This window comes from Chlamydotis macqueenii, chromosome 20, assembly GCF_036417535.1.
Source record: "Chlamydotis macqueenii isolate bChlMac1 chromosome 20, bChlMac1.mat, whole genome shotgun sequence".
Lineage (NCBI taxonomy): Eukaryota > Metazoa > Chordata > Aves > Otidiformes > Otididae > Chlamydotis > Chlamydotis macqueenii.
The window spans coordinates 9,892,869-9,912,929 of NC_141575.1; the positions used below are offsets into that span (position 1 = coordinate 9,892,869).

General features: G+C 64.7%; 1 protein-coding gene across 1 annotated transcript; it reads left to right on the forward strand.

The window, feature by feature from the left end:
* The first annotated feature begins 1,615 nt into the window (after window positions 1-1,615).
* LOC147598261 (protein Niban 2-like) lies at window positions 1,616-19,974 on the forward strand. The gene is made up of 5 exons (XM_086764208.1): window positions 1,616-1,736; window positions 16,013-16,143; window positions 18,885-19,013; window positions 19,129-19,234; window positions 19,799-19,974. The coding sequence occupies exons 1-5, from the start codon at window positions 1,682-1,684 to the stop codon at window positions 19,972-19,974; spliced, it is 597 nt and encodes a 198-aa protein (XP_086620334.1). The 5' UTR covers window positions 1,616-1,681.
* Window positions 19,975-20,061: the final 87 nt, after the last annotated feature.

Consider the following 20,061-nt stretch of genomic DNA (forward strand, 5'->3'; position numbering starts at 1 on the left):
TTGGCTTTAGCAGATCCCAGCCCGGCACGGGAGCATCCCTCCCCAGCCAGGAGGACGCTCAGCCCTGGGGTGGCAGCACCCTGGCACTGTGTGGGGGGAAGGACCCCCTGGTCCACCCCGCCACGGGGGTTAGTGCCAAGCGGGCGGCGGGCACCCTTTCAGGGCAGGGCTGGTGGCAGCTGGCAGGGTGGGGTGTGAGCAGCCTCCCATCCCCCCTGCCCAGCCCAGTAGCCTGCGGCCGGCCGAGGGGAGCTATTTCGGGCAGGATAAACAGGATGCCTCGCTCCAGGGCTGGCCACCTCCACTCCTCCCTCCCGCCGCCGGGTAAACACGCCAGCCCAGGGAAAGGACTCCCGACACAACCTCAGAGCTGTTTCCACGCCGTTTCCGTGCTGGTTGGCCTGGACCTAGCCAAGGAACCTGGCCACGGTTGAGCCAGGCTTTGCCTAGCCCAGCCCAGTCTCCCAGTGGCCTGGAAGCATCCGGGGATCCCAAGGCATGGATCCACCTGGGCAGCGAGTCCACCAAGCTGCCCTGCAACTGGGAACAGCCTGAACTTTCTGGCCGCTCCGCCACGTCCTCCTGCTCTTCCTCCCTTGGTCACACCCTGGCTGTTGGCTGTGCCCAGGGATCCGGGAACGGTGGAAGCATGGCCTTTCCTCCAGCCGGATCCCGCGCGCGGAGGATCCCACGAGGGCTGTTTCCGCCTGTTGCTCTCGGGAGAGGAGCTGCAGCAACAGTGGAGGAAGGAGGAGCTTTTCCATCGCTTCCTCCAGTTTCCCAACTCCGGCTTCTTCCCTCCCCCATCGAGCAGCTCTGGGCCTGGGAGCTCACCCACCCCCCCGCAGCCCCTCACCGATCCGGCCGGGCCATTTTCAGCCTCGGTGGGATCTGCGCTAAGGGATTTTGCCAAATTCGTGGAGTGTTACTGGTTCCGGTATCCCACTTTGGAGCGTGCCCTCCAGCTCCCCAGCGACGCTGGTTGATTGGGGAGACACCAGCCCCCTCCTAGCACCCCCCACCCTGGGAGAGTGGGGCCAAACACCACCCCATCCAAAATCTGTGGCCAAAAAGCATTTTAAGGCAACTTCAGTTTTTTTTCTGTCCCGTTCTCCCGCACTACGAGAGCTGGCGGGGGGCAGGGGAGGGAGGGGGTCTCCTAGGGCCGCCCTCCACCTCGGCCTTGAGGGGGCCTCAGGGTGGGGGCTGCCGAGGGCCCGGACCTGAGCGCAGGTGGGACAGGGGGGCGCAGGGGCTGCGATCGCCCCGTGAAGCCGTGCCAGTAGCGGTGCCAAGGCGGAGCCGGGAGCTGGCGTGGGTCCCTGCAGGGTGGGGGGGTGCGTGGGTTGGGGGGGGCACAGGGGTGCGGTGCGGGGTTTGACACCGGGCTGAGGCGACCCTCAGTGTACCCTGGGGCGGGGGGGAGGACACACAACCGCTCTCCTTTAGACTCCCCCATCCCCCAGCGAGCAAATTAGAGCCGCTAATTACAAGGAACGGCGCGGGGGGGGGGGCACAGACGGGGAGCGGGGGCTGGGGGCGGCGGGCGCTGGCTGAAGGGAGGCGGGGCGAGGGGAGGGGCTGGGGCTGCCGTGGGGCGCTGCTTCCTCCTCCTCCTCCTCCTCCTCCTCCTCCTCCTCCTCCTCCCGCCGCCGCCCGGCCCGGCCCGGCTCCGCTCGCCATGGGAGATGTGGTCTCCACGCACCTGGATGAGGGTCGCCGCCAGCACATCGCGGGTGAGCCCCCGCCGCGCTCCCCCCTGCCCCTTATCCCGGCCGGAGCTCTCCCCATCCCTCTCTTCAATCCGGGTCGGGGGGAAAACCCCCCCGCGATCCCCCAGCCTGCTCTTCCCCCCTTTCCCGAACTTTAAACTCCCCCCCCCCCCCTCGCCCCACGTCGCAGTTTCCCCGTGTTTTCGCCCGTCCCCCCGTGGCACAGCCCCGGGTGGGGTGCCTGTCTGCCTCCCAAATGAAAGGCTGGGTTGTGCCGGGGCTGTTTGTCTTGGCTCCGAGGAGCATGTTCGTGTTCCTGCGCGGAAGCTGCCCCGGGCTGCGGGGTGGGATGCGGTGGGTGGCGGGGGGAGCTGGGCTCCGGAGAGATGCTGGGGAGCCGGGTCCCGTGCGGGGAAACCACTGTCAACACGGGGTTTGCTGGGGCTGGGGCCACTGGTGAACTTTCTCCCCCTCAGCAGTGCTGGGGGATCCCTAGGGAAGCCCCCCCCAAGGGCTCTGGGATGTCCCAGGCCTGTCCTGTGGCGGGGACACAGCAGCCCCCCCCCCACCGCTGTGGGACGGGACAGGGTGACAATGGGGCTATTGAGAGCCTGGCCGTCGCGGAGTGTCTGCCCCTCTGCCCCCGGCGCGGGATGTCTGCCCTGCTCCGTCTGGGAATGGCTGAGCAGGGAATGGCGAACCCTCTGCACAGGGTTTGTGCGGAGCCGTGGCGGGGTGGGGGGACATCGCTGCTAACTCGTGCCTGCAGCGACTTGCTTGACCCCCCTAAGTGGGGTCACCCCTCTGTCAGGGTGCTGTGCCCCCCGCCCCGAGCCGCCTCATGTCACTCGTGAACGCGGGCGCTCTGCTCCCCGGGCTGGCAGGCGCTGACCTCCCAGCCCTTTCGTCCTCCGGCTTCGGTTTCAGGGCTGAAAAGCTCTCCTCTCCGCTGGGCGAAGTGACCCCCCCGCGAAGCCGCACCCAGTGTGGTGACACCTCCGAGCGTGGCTTCGCGCTGGACCTTGTGCGGCTGGGGAGAGCTCAAGGGCTCGGGGAGTGCCGGGGTTTTGGAGGTGGCTCTGCCGTATCTTTCCTCTGTCTCCGCCGGAAAGCCACGGGAGCGGCCCCAAAGTCCTTTTTCCCCAAAAGCTTTGGGGCCCGGCAGCGATGGAGCAGCGTGGGGCAGCTGCCGCCGTACCGGCAGACGGGTGCGACGTCTCACGGCGTACGGTGGAGCCCATCGGATGGCTGCCAGGCTCGGCCCGGCTGGCGGGAATGCTTACGTGGTACGCGGCAGCTCAGCGGCACGCTGTCAGGTTCTCCGGCTTTGGGGGAGAGCTCGTACCGCGCCGTGGGCTTCTCGCGTTAAAAGCTCCGCGCAGCTGAGCTGTGAGGCTGCAGCGGCTCAGGTCTGCGCGCGGCGGCTCGCCGTAGCACGTTCGGGTCTAAAGCGCATCCCGAATCTCCCTTACTGGTTCTCCGTACGGCGATAGCTCCCTGTCCAGGCCTTGTGAGCTTAATCCTGAAGAATAACAAGGAAAAGCCTGGCTGGGTTTCCTGCGCAGGAATCTGTCTCTGCTGGGCCAGAAATGAGGTGTTTGTATCCGGGCAGGGTGGTTGCTCCGGGGGGGTTTCAGCTCGTGCTTGGGGCAGCCGGGGGCTGCAGATGGGTTTTTGTGGGGAAAACAGGATTCCTGTGAAATAGGATTCTGGAGATCGGGCTGGTCCGTGTGCTGAGCCGTGCTGCGGCTCTGGAAGTTCGGGGTGAGTAAGGGGGGACCCGCACCTGTACTGGGACACCTCCGTGGGAGAGACTGGAGCCCACTGTGTTCGCTAAGCGAAGCTCCTGAGCTCCTGGCTGGGTGAGGAGCCCCAGAGCTGGGAGGGGCCGTAACTCAACAGGCAAGGCACGACTTGCTGTCAGGCATGCAAAGCACAACGTGGCGGGGAAAACTCCAGGTTTTCCTGCCTAGCTCGGCCTGCTCTCCGCTGCCGCCGCTCCTGCCAGCACCCGGGGAGGGATCCGTCCCCTCTCCAAGCCACTTTTCTCAGTTGTCCTCCCAACTTCAGGGAGTTTGGAGGGCTGATGAAACCCCTCATTGCAGCGGGGACGGGCTTGGCAATGCCCCCCGTAGCTGCAGCCCACTTGCACCCACAGAACTGTGCCGGCTGGGCACGTGGCAAACCGTGGGGCGACGGTGGGAGGCTGGGCCCGATCCTTCCCCGCTGCTGGGAGCGGAGCACTGGCCGCTGCCAGCGGGTTAAAGGCGGGAGGGAGGTGATGAAAAGCCTTCCCGTGCCACGCACGGCGCAGTCCCCTCTGCGTCGGGACCTCTGCCATTGAAGCCGTGTTGCGAAGGTGCCGTGCCGTGGCAGTGGCAGTGGCTGCAGTGAGGCTGATGCCAGCGTCTCCTGGAGGTCACGAGCCACGCGTGCGCATGACTTGTGTGTTGGTGGCTCAGGAGCAGGGTCTTTCCTCCCACTGCTCTCCTGCTGCCTGCATCCCTGCCAGTGCCAGGGATGCCCGCTGCGTTGGGGTTGACATGGCAGCCCAGGGGATGTGATCAACACTGGAGTGGTTTTGGGCTCCTGCAGCTCCTGCATCCCGTTCTCCAGGGTCTTTATGACCAGTAAATGCTTCCTTCTGCCGCCCTGCTTCGGACATGATCCTGGCCTGAGTCACTTGGCTTGTTTGTCAACACCCTTCGGCTGCCCTCCTCCTCTTGTTCTTCCCAAATGTGGGTTGGGAGTTGCTCCTGACCTGCTCGGCGGGCTGGAGCAGGGACTGGCTCCCCGTCCTTGCGCAAGGATGCCCAGCATGGGGACCCGAGGGCTGCCAAGATGTCACTGGGTGCCTTGGGTTTTTGCACAATGTCCTCTCCCATCCAGGGCAATTGGTGCCCTCAGCAAGAGGCTGGCTGAAGCTCTTCCCTCATGCTGGGATAACTCCTTCCCTGGCGCGTCCCAGCCCCATGGACCCCTTCTCCAGGAGTGTGAGGTGGGATGTGGCTGGCAGGGGCTGGGTCGTCCCGGGCGCCCAGTGGGTGGGAGAGCCCAGGGATGCAGCAGGAGCTGCGCTGCCGGAGGGATGGGGAGGTGGGCGGCAGAGCAGGGAGGGTCCCCATGAGCTCACACCTTGTTCTGGCATCTCCAGGGAGTCGCCAGCCCGTTAATTGCCGAATAAACCAGCTGTTAATTTGGGGTGGGACTTCCTACGGCCCACGCGACGGTGGCAGAGGTGACAGCGAGCCTCACCCCCGGTGCCGGACCCACAGCCTTTCCCCTCCAATGAGCCCTGTTGGGCATCGCTGGCTGTGGTGGAGCATCCTCCTCCTGCCAGGAGGCCGGGCACTGACGGGATGGGCTGCGGGGTCGGGTCCGGGGGTGTTTGGCAAACGCCGAAAGGCCCTTGGCTGTAGTGTGCTGTCGTGGGGGAGGTTGTGGGCAGCGGGAAGAGGTTTGCTGTGGCTTCCTTGAGCACGACACCGGTTTCCTAGCTTGGCTGCAGATCAGCTCCAGCCAGCGTGGGAAGTGGTGGCTGCTGGTGATGGGTTCTGGGGTTGATTTTGGGGCTGAGACCAGCGGTGCAGGGCGGCTCTGAGGGGTCGGCGCTGCGGCGTGCTGGAGATGCGGAGCGGTTTCTCGTACTGAAGTGTGTGTCTTCTTTCATTGTGAAATAAATAACTCCCCTGGCATGCCAGGGCTCCCTGCCAGCGGGGAAGGGCTGGTTCTGGCAAGCCGGGGCTTACCCGCAGCCGTCGTGTCAGGGCACGGGGCTCGCTCGGAGCCAGCGTGTTGGGGCAGGGGACGTCACCGTCTGCAAGGTCCTCTCGTGCTGGTGGCCTTCCCACATGGGCAGGAGGTCCTGTGCTCGGCCCCTCTGCCTTCCCTCCTGGAGGGGACCTTCCCTGCCTCCCCCAGCGAGGGCCTCGCCTCGAGCGAGCCGGGGCGTGTGTGGAGAGCATCCCTGCTCCGCCTGGGACGGGAGGGCTGGGGACAGGAGGAGCAGAGCCGGCATCGCAGCTCAGAGCTCTCCTTGGGCTCTTGGGTCAGCCCGGGGAGAGAAAAGCACCTCGCAGACCGGGACCCCCCCCCCCATGCTGCAGTGTCAGACCCCCCTATTCCCATTGCAGGGACCCAGCAAGGGAAGCAGAGCCAAGGGATTGGATTTCCCAAGCCTTGGCCTCCCTCCTGCCCCCAAATCACTGGGGAGGCTGGCTCTGAGCCCAGGGAGGCTCGGCACACCCCCCGCCAGCTCTGACCCACCCTCCCGGGGACCGATGGGCTCCCATCCCTCTGCCTGAGCCCCACGGCAGGTTGCAACAAGCCGCTGGCTCCCACCCACGGCTCCACCACAGCCACGGTGCTGCCGATCCGGCCCCGCGCTGGGAACAGCGAAGGTGCCACGTGGGCACGGGGACAGCCACCGAAACAGCCACCGAAAGAGCCCGGGATTGTGTGTGCAGGCAGCCCCCGTCCGTGGGGATGCAGTGGGCGGTGGGTCCCATGGACCCTTCAGCCGACCCCATGGCCAGGCCATGGGGAAGGAGCGACGTCGGACCCACCCGTCCCGTTTCCGTCCCTCTTACGGCGCCCTGCGAGCAGATATTTCACAACCCCACCAAGAGCCCTGCCCTCGCTCCCAGCAAGCGGGGAGATGGGGGGAAGCTGGGAAGCTGGCTACTGGCAGGATGGGGCTCTTGCCTCCCACGCCACCGGGACCCTGGGCTCCAGGCATCCTGGAGCTTTTTGGCAGGCGGAAGGGCTTGGAGGGATCCAGGGATGCTTATCCCCGGGAGCTTGCCGGGGTGAGCACCTGCTCTGCCCCCGTGAGCTTTGGGTCTGGTCCCACCACCCAGTTTGCAGGAGGCATCACTGCACCCTTGGGCTGCAGCCCCCAGAGCCTGGCCGGTGCCCGGCCCTGGGATCCCCAAGCAGCAGCCGTGCCCCCTGCCCCGTGTCGGGATGCGCCCGCGCCAGCTCTGCGGGGAGCGGGGGGCCAGGAGGGGACGAAGGGGCTGAGCGGAGCCGCTCGCTGCAAGCAGACTTCCTCCTGGACCGGAGAGGGAGGAAGGAGTAGAAACTCCACCTTTTCCCCCTTTTCAAAGGGAAAGGGAAGCGGTGTTGAGCGCAGGCCCCGATCCCGGCGGGTAAAGCACGGACTCGGACCCCTGCCCTGTGGGAATCCCCATGGATGGGACGTCCCCATGGATGGGACGTCCTCATGGATGGGACGCTCTGCCCTGGAGCTGGCAGGGGACCCGGGGCAGGACCTCCCTCCCTTCCTGCTACGCTGGTGGCTCCTGGGGCACAGGCTGTTTGTTCTGGCTCCTTCCCTCTGCCAGCTCTGCCAGGGTGTGATGCCCCTTGGGAGGTTTTCCTGCATGAAGGGACGTGCCCCAGAGCTGGGGTGACCTCAGTGCCGCTGTGTGGGGCAGGAGAGCGGGGCTGCCAGCTCCGAGGCACCTGAAGCAGCGGTGACTCAGCCGTGGGAAGCATCCTGAGCCTTTCCTCCGATCCCAACGCATGGCGGGCATCACCAGCGACCGCGACAGAGCCTTGCCTTGGGAACGTCCCCACATTGGGAACATCCCTGCTCTGCCTCTGCCTCGGAGCCGCTGCTGTCCGCCCTCCCACAGCGGGGAGGGCACCGGTGATGCTCTGTGCCCCACGGGACAGGTGCCCACCAGCCCAGGGTGTCCGTGGTTCATGAGGGGCTCTGCTGCTTCTGGAGCATCCTCAGCCGTGGGAGACGCTGAGCCCGTGGCCACCCTCAGCCGGGGCATCGCCTTCCGTGGGGAGGAGGGAGCAGGCGTGGGGGGCATGCCGTGGGACGGGTGCTGTGGGACAGGTGGAAACCCTCTGTCCTGCCCCGGCCCCGTGGAGGAGCTGGGCACGGGAACGCCCCTCGGCAGCAGGGCCTGTGGCAGAGCCCAGAACAGACTCGAGGCTGTTTTGTTCAAATACCTCTTGGTTTTTGGAAATTTTTTTTTTTTTGGACGTACATAAAAGTCTTTGTTTGGTCTCCTCCCGCTGTGCGGATTGGGTTTCCCACTGGCACCGACCAGCTTGGCGGAAGGAGAGCATGCCAGGTTCAGCTCCTCTCCCTGGGGCTGGGCACAGGGGGGGCACGAGGGGGCCGGCTGCTCGTCCCCCGCCGAGCGCAGAAGAATGTGCTGGGACATCCCGGAGCAAGGACCATCCATCCCCTGCTGCCCCTGGCACCCAGAGCATGAGAGACCCAGAGATGCCCAAGTTTGATCTGACCTCTTTGCTTTGGGGGACCCCCCACCCTGGTCCCACAGCTGAGTGCCACGGGGGCCCACGTGGATGCCCAAAGGTGCTGCTGCTGGTGCAGCACCCCGGGCACTACCTGCCACCCAGTGTTGATTTGGCCGTGGTGAGGGTTGCGCTGTGCCGGAGCGGGCGTGATGCTGCTGGGTGGGTGCTGGTGGATGAGCAGGGCCTCATCTGGGGAGGGGCGATGCTGGGTCCCACCCCGCTGTGGGGTGAGCACTGAAGGGCTGGTGGGGTGAGCACCCAAGGCAGTGGTGGGACCCTGGGGGACAAGGGGTGTGTAGGATGATGTGAGAGCAGCCAGGATGAGGGCAGTGGGTCCTGATCCAGCATGGGGTTTGGGGCGGGTGCCCAGTTTGAGCCAAGCCACTCTGCAGAGATGCTTCATCTCCCCACAGCCACCTCCCTGCCCTGACCGTCCTGTGAGTGCCATCTCCTTTTCTGGGGTGCTGGAACCTGGTCCCTGTGCCCGCCAGGCGGGTGGCACTTTGGGCACTGTGGGCACCAGCGCCCCGTGGCTTTGGCAGGGACGGGGCAGGGGGGTCTTGCCTGGATCAGGTGGGGTTGGGTGGGCAGGAGGGGATCCCTTGGATCCCGTCCCTCGGAGGCTGTTTGTGCAGGGAGATTTGGGGCAGACATCTCGCGCTGGGCTCAGTCCCGTCCAGCTTCTCCAGAGACGTTCCAAGGCCTCGAACGCTGTTTGGTATTCACACGCACATTCCTCGCCCGCAGCCCCACGGCGGCCGTGTTCCCGGGGAGCAGCGGGAGACCGGCATCCACGCAGCGGGAAGACACCCGCCAGCACGTAGCCGGACGCTAATCCCTCGTCCGCCAGCCTGGATGCGGCCTCCAGCTGTGGGAGCGGGGCTGATGCAGGGGCCGAATCCGGCATCACCATTGGGATTGGGGAGCAGGAGCAGCGGGTGGAGGGTGTCTGAGAGCGCCGTTGGGTTTTTGGGCTGTCGCTAGGCTGAGGAGCTGCTGCTGAACACGCTGCTTTGTTTTGGGCCCCGTGGATTTTGTGCTCTGCTTTAGATCCTCCCGCGGCTGCGCCGGGCACGGCTCAGCTTCGGCAGGTTTGTTTGCTCTGGGCTGGGAGGGGAGCGGCGTTGTGCAACCGCCACGGCTGGGCGGGGTGCTGGGAGACGGGGTGGGTGCTGCCAACGGTGGGGACGGACCCCCCGGCAGCATCTCCGGGGACATCCCTGCGGGGTGCTGCCGGCCGTCGAGATGGGGACGCTGCGGGGTGCTGGGTGCCGGTGAAGGGTGTGCCATGCAGGCGGCGGAGCGGAACGCCGTGTCCCCGATGGGTGCCCCAGCCCTGCGCTGGTACTATGGGTGCTTCTGACTCATCCGGGGGCAGAGCGGCAAAGGCAGGGCGAGAGAGGACGAACTGGTTCAGGCCTGGGCCCATCTGGTTTCTCCTCCGAGGCTCCGCTGCCTCATCCCTTCCTGCCGCTCGGCCCCCGTCCTGCCCACCCTTCCCCGCGGAGGCGTGAATCAGGGGGCAGCCGGCCGCTTGCCTCATCCCCGCCACTGCTGAGGAGGTGGCAGGATGTGTCCCCTTTGGACTCAAACCATGGCTCTGAGCAGAGCTGTAGCTGCAAATATTCCCAATGGATTTTGGAGGAGTGCTGGAGGCAGGCAGCAGTGGATGCTCAGGGGATGCTCAGCCGGGCTGAGTCAGGCCCCTCTGAAGGAATTTGTGTTTCTGGGTGGAAATGAACTCAGACTCAAATTCCCGAAACCTTAAACTGCTGGCTGGGGCTTAACCCTTTGGGTGCTGCCCTTGGGTGCTGCGGGACGCTCGCCTGGCTCCCAGCGGGGAGATGCATCGGCTCTTGGTTCTTCCCGGCGCCCCATCAGGAGTGGCACTGCTCGCACCGTCCCTTCTGCCGCCTGTCGCTGTGTCGCTGACGCTCAGCCTGCTGTCACGCGTGCCGTCGCGCTCTCTTTCCTAAAATCGTGTAGGGATGAGCCTGCACTGGGCCGGGCTCGGCACCTCGAGGGGTGAGCCGGCGGGCAGACAGGGTGGCACGGCAGCGGGGCTCTGTGCCCCTGTCCGTGGGCATTCCCAGCCCAGCGGCTGCGGGTGGTGCTGGGGGCTACCAGGGTGCTGCTGCTTTGCGCTCTGGCTCAGCCCCCCATCCTCTGCGGTGGACGCCCAAACACGCTGCCTGCGTAACGCCAGGACGTGGGGCACGCCAGGGCGGCCGAGGGGCAGCGAGCAAACCCCCCCCGGGTGCATTTAGACCGGGCAGCGGCGTGGGATTGCTGGAGAGGTGGCCCGGGGGGCACCCTTCTCCCGGCCGGTGGCATCAGCCTGGCTGCGGTGCTGGCCTTGCCCTCGGTTTCCCTTGCCGGAAGAGCCTCACAGGAGGTCGGTGTGGGAAAATCGGTGCTTGGGTGACTTTCTGGGCAGCGTGTGCCGCAGCTCTGCCCGTTCTCTCTGGCTCCCGTCCCGCCGGCTGGGTGCTGGCGGCTCCGCTACATGCCTCACGCGCTGGGCACGGGAACCGCCGGCCGGGCAGCTGCTCCCCGCCACGCTGGGGACAGCCGGGGACGCCGTGGGGCTGTCCTGGTGAGCAGTGCCCCACCGCCCTGCACCGCACCCCTGCCTGCACCCAGGAGCTGGTGGCCAAGTGAGGAGAGGCCCTTTTGGTTTTCGCTGCCTTTCTCAGGGTGGAAATCAGCGCCTGTCCGTTCTGGCCGCCCCGAGGTGTGAGGTGGCCAGGCTGCTGGCACCGTGTGCCAGCCCATGGTTGTCCCTGTCAGTGCCACCGGTTCTGGGGCTGCCGGGAGCCTTCGCTCCCCTCAGCAAGCCGCCCCCGCTCGCTAATCATTTACTGGCTAAATTACTCATTAACTCCTTCCCCAGCAGTCTTGGCAAGTCTGTCCGGGCCAGCACGCCCGGCTCATAGGTCCCCTGCCAGCAGGACCTCCTACGGGCCAGTGCCACCATGGCGTGGGCCATCACAGAGGGACCTTCACCGGGGTAGGGCCACCCAGCAAGGGGACGCGATGGCACCGCTCTGCCGCTGACCTGCGCACACATCCCCGTGCCATCAGCACCTCGCTGGGCCAGTGGTGGCGAGGGGACAGGGGACGTGGGGATGCCTGCGCGGAGGCAGGGGCAGCTGGGGCTTTCCTGCGGCCCCACTGAGTCAGGCCAGCGCGCGGGGGCCGGGGGAAATGAGCCAGGCGAGGTTTCGTCAGGAGCGCGGGGGCCATGGCTCAGCCGGCCTGGGGGCTCTGCCTCAATGAGCTTTTGTGTCCTTTTTTTTCTTATTTTTTTCTGGACCAGGGGGAAAATTCCCTGCCTCCGGTGAGGCATCCCTGCGGCATCCCGCAAGGGCTTGGGCACCCTGCTCCCAGCTGCTGCTCCCGCTCATCTCAGCTGCATAAAGCCAGGGGGGTCCCAGGGGGGCTCCTGGGGAAGTCAGGATTTCAAAGGCACCCTCACTCCCCACCCCAGTGTATTTGGGTAGAGGGGGTGCAGCAGCAGAAGGATGATGTGGTGTCTGGAGGGTGCGTCTGGCGGGGGGACGACACGTAGGGCTTTGGGTTCGCAAAACGGGATGTGGGCTGAGGGAGGGCGCGGATGAGTGTTCCCGCTCGGATTTGTCACACTCTGGCCTCCAGCATCCCTGGGGCGGGGGGCGGGGGGGTGCGTTCATGTGTATGTGTGCGCGGGGGTGTGCGTGGGTATGTGCGTGTGTTTGTGCATGGGTGCGCGTTTGGGAGAGCCCCATCCCCCGGGTGCAGCTGGGGTGCTCCCCCCCGCCATGCATGCTTGCGACGATGCCGCCCCAGGACCCCGCTCTCTGTCCCTTGGGGACCATGAGCCCCCAGCCAGGCCAGCCCGGGGGAAGCAGGAGGCAGCTCCGCATCCCCAAAGGCATGGCTGCCAGCACCCTGGCCAGGCGCGGAGGGGTGCAGGCTGTTTTGGGTGCAGAGGAGCAGTGCACCCTCCGGCCACCCAAGATCTTGCAAATCAGGAAAGGGGAAAGGACATCCCCAACCTCAGCTTTTCGGGGGTCTCCAAAGGGGTACGGGGGGATGCTGGCCTTGAAGAGCAGCTTTGCTGAGCATCCCCAACGGAGCCTGGCCTGTGCAGCTCAGCCCAGTGCTGGGGGAGGCCGAGCTGGTCTCCCAGTCCCGTCCCTGTCGCTGCCGGGCTCTGTCCCACCCAGGCTGCAATACTGTGGCAGCTGGCTTCCTGCAGATCTACCGGTCACGGATGCGGCGAGAGGACGGCGAGCAAGAAGGGCACCGCTGTGGGGTGGGGGCCGGGCAAACTTTGCAGCAAAACCTGTGCAGGATCTGTCCCCGCCCTGCTGCCAGATCTGCTGACTCTGCCAGCCACGGCCCAGGCTATTTAAAGCATCACTCTCATTTTCACATGATTTTGAGGGCGATGAGGAAAACGGGCCGTGCACTCGTGCTGGCAGGGCTCTCTGCAAGCCAGGGGCTACCAGGACGGAGCCCCGGTCTTCCCACCGCGGTGAAATGACGCACAGGCAGCTGGGGGAAGGATGCAGTCAGGCTGTCCATGCTGTTCTCCAGGCGAGACCTGGAGCTCATCCCTCTTTTTTTCGTTGTGGCTTTGCTCTAAGAGGTGCCGGAGCTGGGGCTGGCCCGGGTCGGATGGGAGGTCAGGATAAGGGCTGGCTTCTGCCTTGGTCTGTGCATGTGTGGGGCTGGAGATGCTTCCAAGAGCAGGATGCCACCAGTCCAGGCTGCTGGGCTAGCTCGGGCAGCTTGCCGCGGCTTTCGGAGTCCTTCCGAGGGCGAGACCCACCTCCCGCCTTCAAAGGGACCAAAACTGGGCCAGGGCTGCCCTGGCCGGGCCGTGACCTCTCGGTACGCGAGGGCTGCGCATGCCTTTTGGGGGTGCGACCTGCATCGCCGGCAGCACCGGCCGCTCTGGGACTGTCGCCTTCCCGGCCAGCCCGTGCCGTTGCGCTGGCACTGCGTTGGGCTCGGTGACGGCTGCGGTGGCGCGACCGGTCGGAGGGGTGGGCAGGAGCGGGAGCCGCCTCTCCCGGCTGGTTTCGCCCAGAGGAGCCTCGGGCATCATCCGGGACAAGGGCGAACCTGTGCTGCCTGTTTTTTCCTGCCAGGGTGTCCCCGCGGGAGATGCTTGCCCTGCTGTGCCCATGGTGACCATGCTGGCTGGGTGGGTGATGGAGAGGGTCCCTGGGGTCCCTGCAGCATGGCTGGAGTCGACGTGGCGTAGCTGGACCCTGCTCCTTGCTCTCAGCATCCTCCCCAGCCCCGTGTCCAGCCTGTCCTTGGGATTTGCCCTGCGGCTGGGATGCCCAAAACCCTTTCTCTGCCATCCCCGCTGCTGCAGAGCCCCTTTCCGTCTGTGGCCACCATGTGCGGCTTGGTCACAGGGAGGGGAGGGGAGGAGGGGAGCCCGCAGGCCGAGGAGCAGATGAAGGTTGGGATCAGAGATGCTTGGGCTCCTGTGGACCCAGACGTTCTCCTTGGTGGGTGCTGTTGCCACCACTCTGACCACGAAGCTGGTGGCTTCCCCTTGCCAGGGACTGGAGGGATGCGCCGGAGCCTGCGCGGGCCCAGCTCCTCGGGGACCAATGCCTCTGCCCTTGGTGTGACGGGCAGCAGGGTGGTGGCACCTGGAGCAGTGAGCAGGAACTGTCTGTGGGCGGCTGGGGACACCCAGCACAGCCTCGCGAGGTCCCTGCGTGTGCAGCTCACTTGCCGAAACGCGTTGCCATGGGTGTCCCAGCCCGCAGCCAGGAGGGGGCGGTGGCTGTAGGGGCCAGCCGAGCCCCATCCCTTCCCTCTCCCCACTGTGGCTGGCAAGGAGCCCGAGTGTGGGGCTAGGAGCGGGGGACACAGCTCCCTGGGTGACCACCTGCCCCCAGACCCCTCCAGCTCTTGGCTCAGAGAGGGACGGCCGCTCGTGGGTGGCCAGGGCAGGGATGCTCTCGGTAGCCCCCAGCGTTGCTGGGAGGTTTTGTTCAGCCCGAGGAAGGACCCAGCGGGTGCCATGTGGGTGCTACAGGCGTGGGGACGTCGAGGCACCCACCAGCATCATCAGCATGGGCTCCCCCTCCAGCAAAGCCCAGCTGTGCTGCCACCAGCGGTCCAGGTCTTGCCAAATCCGCTGACACCTTGTGCCACCTCCTCGCCACGCCGCTGGCCACCTCTCCCTGACCCCCGTGGGTCCTTGCCACTTGCGCTGCCCTGGGGCTGAGCGTGGTGGCTGGCAGGACAGGGGCATGGGGCAGGGAGCGTCAGTCGCCCCTCAGCATCCCCTCTGCACCCGGAGGGGCTCGCCGGGCTGGGGGAGGTTTGGTCACCGTCGATATTTGACTTGTGCAGATCTTTTGTTTCAATGTTTGCAAGTAATCGACTTTTGCTTTTCCATTTACTTAAGACCTCCTAATTGGCCCGGCGTTAATCAGGGAAGAATGAGTGACTAAGCCGTCTCGCCCGCCCGGGGAACCAAGGGCTCTTTTTTTCCCATGAACTGAAAGGAAATGAAACCTCAAAAACGTCCTTTTAAATCTCAGCTGTCAGCATCGCTGCCCAGAGCCTGGGCCAAAATCGTAGCCGGGAGTTGCAACAGAGGTGCGGCGCGGACGCAGGCGTGGCAGGACTGCGAGCTCTTTCTTTTCCAGGAGAAAATGCCAAAATCGGGGGTGAGGAATTTCTCTGCTGGGACGAGCAGGCGTCTCGTTCTTTGCTGCGAAAAAAAAAGCTGCTTTGATTTAATTAAAGGGGTTTTCAGCCTCGGCACGGCGAGGTGCTGGCTCACCGCTCTTCGCTGCCATTGCGATGCTGCAGCGCCAGCATCTCCTTGGGGATGGGATTCTGTGCCCCCAGCCACTGTCCTGAGGCAGCGTTTTCCTCCGGTGCAGCTCATCCCATGGGATTTGCAGCACCCTGGAGCAAGCTGCTCCTCCGCGCCGGCTTGGCCGTGAGTGTGGCTCCGGGGCGGCGGCTGCTGGAAGGTTTGGCTCCCGCCAAGCTGGGCTGGGGCCGGCGCGAGGGTCTGTTTTGTCTGGGTTCCTGCCCCCAGCATCACGCTGGCGACGCAGAGCCAGCGTTGTTCCTCCCCGTTCCCGTCGCCAGCGCTCCGGGAAATAGTTGGAGGCAACTCCAGATTCTTTGCTTTTTGCGGGCTCTGGGGTAAAGTTGAGTGAAATTCGAAGTGGAGGACCCGTGTGCACAAGCAGCTCCGGGGAAGTGGTCTCCCTGGACCTGGGATGCTTTGGGATGGGTTATTTTTGGTGTAGGAGCCCCTCGTGGGGTTGAGCTGGAGTGGGGAGAGGGCAGGGTGCTGCGTGGGGCAGGGTGCTGTCTCGGGACTGAATGTGGGGTGGGGGGCTCTCCTCCGCTGTGGGGTGCAGGGGGGCCACCCAGCAGCCCAAGCTGTCCCAGCACCTCTGGCTTGCTCCAGTCTGGTGAGGGTCCCTGTCTCCCGTGGTGGGGGTGACACGGGGAGCGCGATGGGGGCCGGGCTGTCCTCTCCCTGCTGCATGCACGGCCCTGAGCATCGCCGGCTGCAGAGCCTGCAGCCGCCCGGCCCCTGCATAGGGTGGCCCCTATGGGGGCACAGTGGGGTTGGGTGGGTGCCAGTGGTGCTTGGGGCTGAGGAGGGGGGTTTGCCCCCCCATTCTCAGCCATCCGAGGCAGTTGGAGCTGCACAAGGCGCCGGAAGCCGTCAGCGCCGCCGGAATCGTCTTAATGTCAGGAATTTCCTGCTGGGGAGAAGAATCCATGGCATTAACGTGAAAGGCCAAAAAAAAAAAAAAAGATCATCCTGACCCCAAATTAGTCCCTGGGCTGGACGAGGAGGGCAGAGGGCAGCGGGCTCAGCCATGGCCATCTCCAGTGGGCAGGAGGGCGATGGGGAGATGTTGGGTGGGTGGGGAGGGCAAAGGGAAGGTGTCCGAGTCGGGGCTGTGGCAAGGAGAACCCTACCAAAAGCAGCCCCTGCCTCACGTGGCTCCGCTCTCCCCTTGCAGAGAGGACGGGGAAGGTGCTGGGGGACTTTTGCCGGTGCTACAAGGAGCAGTACGGCGTAGCGCTCTTCAACAGCGTCCGCTATGAAATTGAAGGCAACGGCGGGCCGCAGGCCCAGCTGCTCCACCGCAAGGTAAGAGCCCAGCTCCGGCCAGCCCCTGAGCCTGGAGCCGGTGGGGAGCCCCATCCCCTGCCTAGGGATCGACCTCCTCCCCAAAACCCAGCTGTGCTCCTTTTCCCCATTCAGCCCTGCCAGGGTGGGATGGAGCCCTTGTGCCACCGCTCCAGCCCATCCCCGTGGAGTCGTGCACCGTCTGTGCGGCGCGAGGGGCTCCCTGGGGAGGTTTTCTGTCCCATCCCGTGCGGCGAGCGCAGCCGGCACGCAGGGGCTTTTGGCTGTAGCCCCTCTGGATGAGTGTGCTCGATGCCGGGGCTGGAACCCCTTGTGCCCAGGAAGGCCCTGAGCGGGACGTGCCGGGCTGTCCCCCTTCGGCTCCCGGGTGCGAGGATGCTCCAGCCCAGGCCAGCGCCTGGGGAGGGGTAGGAAACCCCTGGCCCCGTGAGGGAAGAGGAGGTGGCTCCGAGTCAGATCTCCAGCAGCCGCCTTTCTCCTGCCTGGCCCAAAGACTCCACGCGTTCTCTGATGTTTCTGGGGCTTCTCACCGGGGTTTGGGTTTGGGGTTCCTCCATGGCTCAGTGGAGCCGTCGTCCTGTGAGTGCAGGAGATGCAGCTGCATGTGGGGATGGGCTTAAAGGGGTGGTTTTTTTAGAAATCTAGGAATTGCATCCATGAGAGCAGACTCGAGCCCCAGGTGCTTACAGCGGCTGTCCCTCTGGCCAACCCACAGAGGTGACACCTTGCCCAGGCACCTGGACGTGTCCTGTCTCCTCCAAGAGCTGCCTGGGTGCTGGGTGTGTTGAGCAAAATGAAGACGGGGACGTTCTTGGGCAAGGCGTCCCTTGGGTTCCTTGCAATTTGGCAGATGCCATCAGCCTCCTCGGGGGGGGTTCCTCCCTCCCAAGGTTGATTGCTTCATTAAAAGGCTCCGGCAAGCAGCCCAGGAATGTCTGAGGAACGGCGACGAGGCGGGGAGGTCAGGGACACCAGTGTGTAACTAGGACATTCCTCTCGCCCTGTGTCCCGTCTGCTGCCCGTCCTTTGCCAGGGCCTCCAGCCGGGAGGCACCGAGCACCCTGGGGACCTGCGTGTCTGTGGGGTGGCTCTGCAAGGAGCCGGGGACGGCGTCTCCTCCGGCTGGGCTTTGCACTCCCCAAATACGCAAAAAACCAAAAAGGTGTGGGTGTCAAGGAGATGCAGGATACCGTCCTCCCCGTCCTCAGGCAGGTCCAGCTGCAATCTGGCATTTGGTTTTTTTTAATTTTATTTATTTTTTATCTTATTTTTTGCCATCTCTATGGGGTTGAGATGCTCTGAGGCAGCTCCCGCAGCGATACCGGGGGCTGTTGGCCTTCCTGGGCAGAGGCGGACGGCTGGGTTGGGGTCCACATCTCCCAAAATGCCAGCGAGAGGGAGCAGCGGTGGGAACAAGGAAGAAATGTTTCTGCCTCCCGAGCCAGCAGTGGGGACGGTGCACGTTGTGGCCTTGGTCCAGCATCCTCATGTGCCCCCAGAAACCATTCCCAGAGCATCCTCTCTTCTCCTGACACCCCCTCCTGCCTGTCCAGACCCATCACTCCTGGTCCTCAGGGCGGGGATGCAGGCAGCGCAGGGCCCTCCGCCCGTGCGCTCCCCGGCCCCCTCCCTGCCCAGCCTAGCAATTTGGCGCATACCTGCCCGTCCCAAATATTTACCAGGACTGGGTGGTGCAGCCTCAGTGCCTCCCCCGGGTGAGGAGGGTGTGCAAGGAGCGGCCGGCGCTCCTGGGACGCGGGTGGCTGGGAACGGCCGTTCCCCATCTGACGGTCACCTGGACCTGTGAAGGAGATGGACAGAGCAGGGAGAGGAGTGGGAAAAGGTCCTGGTGCTGTGTGCATGGTGGGACCCAAGCCCTGGCTGGTCCCTCCTGATGGCCACCGTGGTGGACAGTGGGTGGCCACAGCAGGAGAGGCGGCCGCCGCACGCTCCCACCCTCACAAGAGCTCTTGGCTCTTGTTTATGTTCCTGGGATCATAAAAATTCTTGGGACGAATTCTTGGCTCGCTTAGCCAGCCAGTGTTTGGGATGGCACATAAATGCTGCCGGTGTGCGGGCCAAACGACGCTGGAGAGCCGGCGAGGATCTGCTCAGCCAGGGGGGCGTGGGATGTCCTCAGCCTGTTCCTGTCGCTGGTTCTCCATGAGGTCCAGGGCATTTAAGCATTGTCTGGTTCTGGGCTCTGCAGAGTGGCTTCTGGTTTCTTGCACATCTCATCTGTAGATCTTCTGTTGGTTGGTGGCCACTACCACATGGTGGGTGGCTCCCACTGGCCCCAGGCCAGGGATGTGGCAGTGGCTGGGGTTGGGAGGAGCTGCTGGAGGGCTTTGCTCCAATGTGCTGCTCGGCCAGGAGGGCTCAGGTGGCTCAGCTGAGCTGGGTGTATCGGCCAGGGAGGAGATGCCAGGGACAGAGGGGTGACCACCACCATGGTGAACACCACCGCCTGTGATTTTGCTGCCGTGTGAGCAGCCCCTCTCAGGTTTTCTGGGGCTGTGCGTGTGGAAAGCCCCAGGTTATCAGCCAGATGCACCCCTTCAGATAATCCAATGGTGAAACTGGAGACCCTCTATCACCCTAGTGCAGGAAACCCCACGCAAACCACCACAATGGACCTTACTGAGCTCTGCGAGCCAGGCTGTGGCTATGGGATGGAGGGGTACCCAGCTATCCCCTCCCTGCCCCGCCAGTGCCACCCACTGCCTGTCTTGTTCCCGCAGGTCCCACTGGAAGACCACGTCATCTACTCGGGCAACCTTTTCCAGTACATCGAGGAGAACAAGAAGTGGAGGAACCGCTTCTGTGTGGTCCCGCACAACTATGGCTTGGTCCTCTACGAGAACAAACTGGTGAGGGCATCCCCCTTTCACCCATCTCTGGTGGGCACAGCTTCGAAGGGGGACACCCCATTGCTGCGGTGGCATAGCCGTGCTCTCTGCCATCCGACCATCTTTTTCTGCTCAGGCCTATGAGCGGGACCTGCAGCCCCGCGTACTGGTCAACAGCGCTGGCTACAAAATCCTCACCTCCGTGGACCAGTACTTGGAGCTGGTGAACAGCAGCCTGCCTGGTGAGTGGTCCTGGTGGCTGCGGGGCAAGGAGGGACGCTTGGGGTCCCCTGCACCCACATGCTGCTGGGCATCCCCTGGGGACCTTCTGGAAGGGGTCATTTTGGGGTGTAGCATCCCTAGGGACCTTTGGGAAGAAGTGGTTTTGGGGGGTGAGCATCCTTTGGGAAGGGGCGGTTTTGGGGTGTAGCATCTCTGGGAACCTTCTGGAAGGGGTCATTTTGGAGTGTAGCATCCCTAGGGACCTTTGGGAAGAGGTGATTTTGGGGTGTAGCATCCCTAGGGACCTGTGGGAAGGGGTGGTTTCAGGCTGTGGGGCTGTAGGGAAGGAGATCAGCCTCCTTCCCCCCGTGGGGTGCAGGGTGCAGTGTGAGGTGTCTGCTGCTCGGGTCCTGCCACAGTCACTGGGTAAGGAAGGAAAACACATCTGCAGCCAAGGGGTTTTGGGTGCCCCTGCTGCACCCCCAGCCCCAATTACTGGAGGAGATGGACACCCCCAACCCCGCAGCATACCCACCCCTGTCCTGCCCCATCCCCTCCTCAAAGCATCCTTCCCCTCCCTGCAGGTGTGACACCCAAATCGGGGCACTCCCCCATCCTGAAGTGCCCCACGGATTTCCCCCTCATCCTCTGGCACCCCTACGCCCGGCACTATTACTTCTGCGTGATGACGGGCAAGGAGCAGGAGAAGTGGCGGGCAGTTTTCCAGGACTGCGTACGGCACTGCAACAACGGTGAGTGATGCCAGGGACGCGAACCGGGCGCTACGGGGTGGGGAGAGCATTGTCCTGCTCCGGAGGGGGTGTTGGGGACCCTGCGGTGGTTGGGT

Excerpts from the sequence above, each read along its gene's own strand:
- LOC147598261 (XM_086764208.1), top strand. The coding sequence starts at position 1,682 with ATGGGAGATGTGGTCTCCACGCACCTGGATGAGGGTCGCCGCCAGCAC. Across the intron at positions 16,144-18,884 it reads CCCAGCTGCTCCACCGCAAG|GTCCCACTGGAAGACCACGT; the intron begins GTAAGAGCCCAG and ends TTGTTCCCGCAG. Across the intron at positions 19,014-19,128 it reads TCCTCTACGAGAACAAACTG|GCCTATGAGCGGGACCTGCA; the intron begins GTGAGGGCATCC and ends TTTTCTGCTCAG.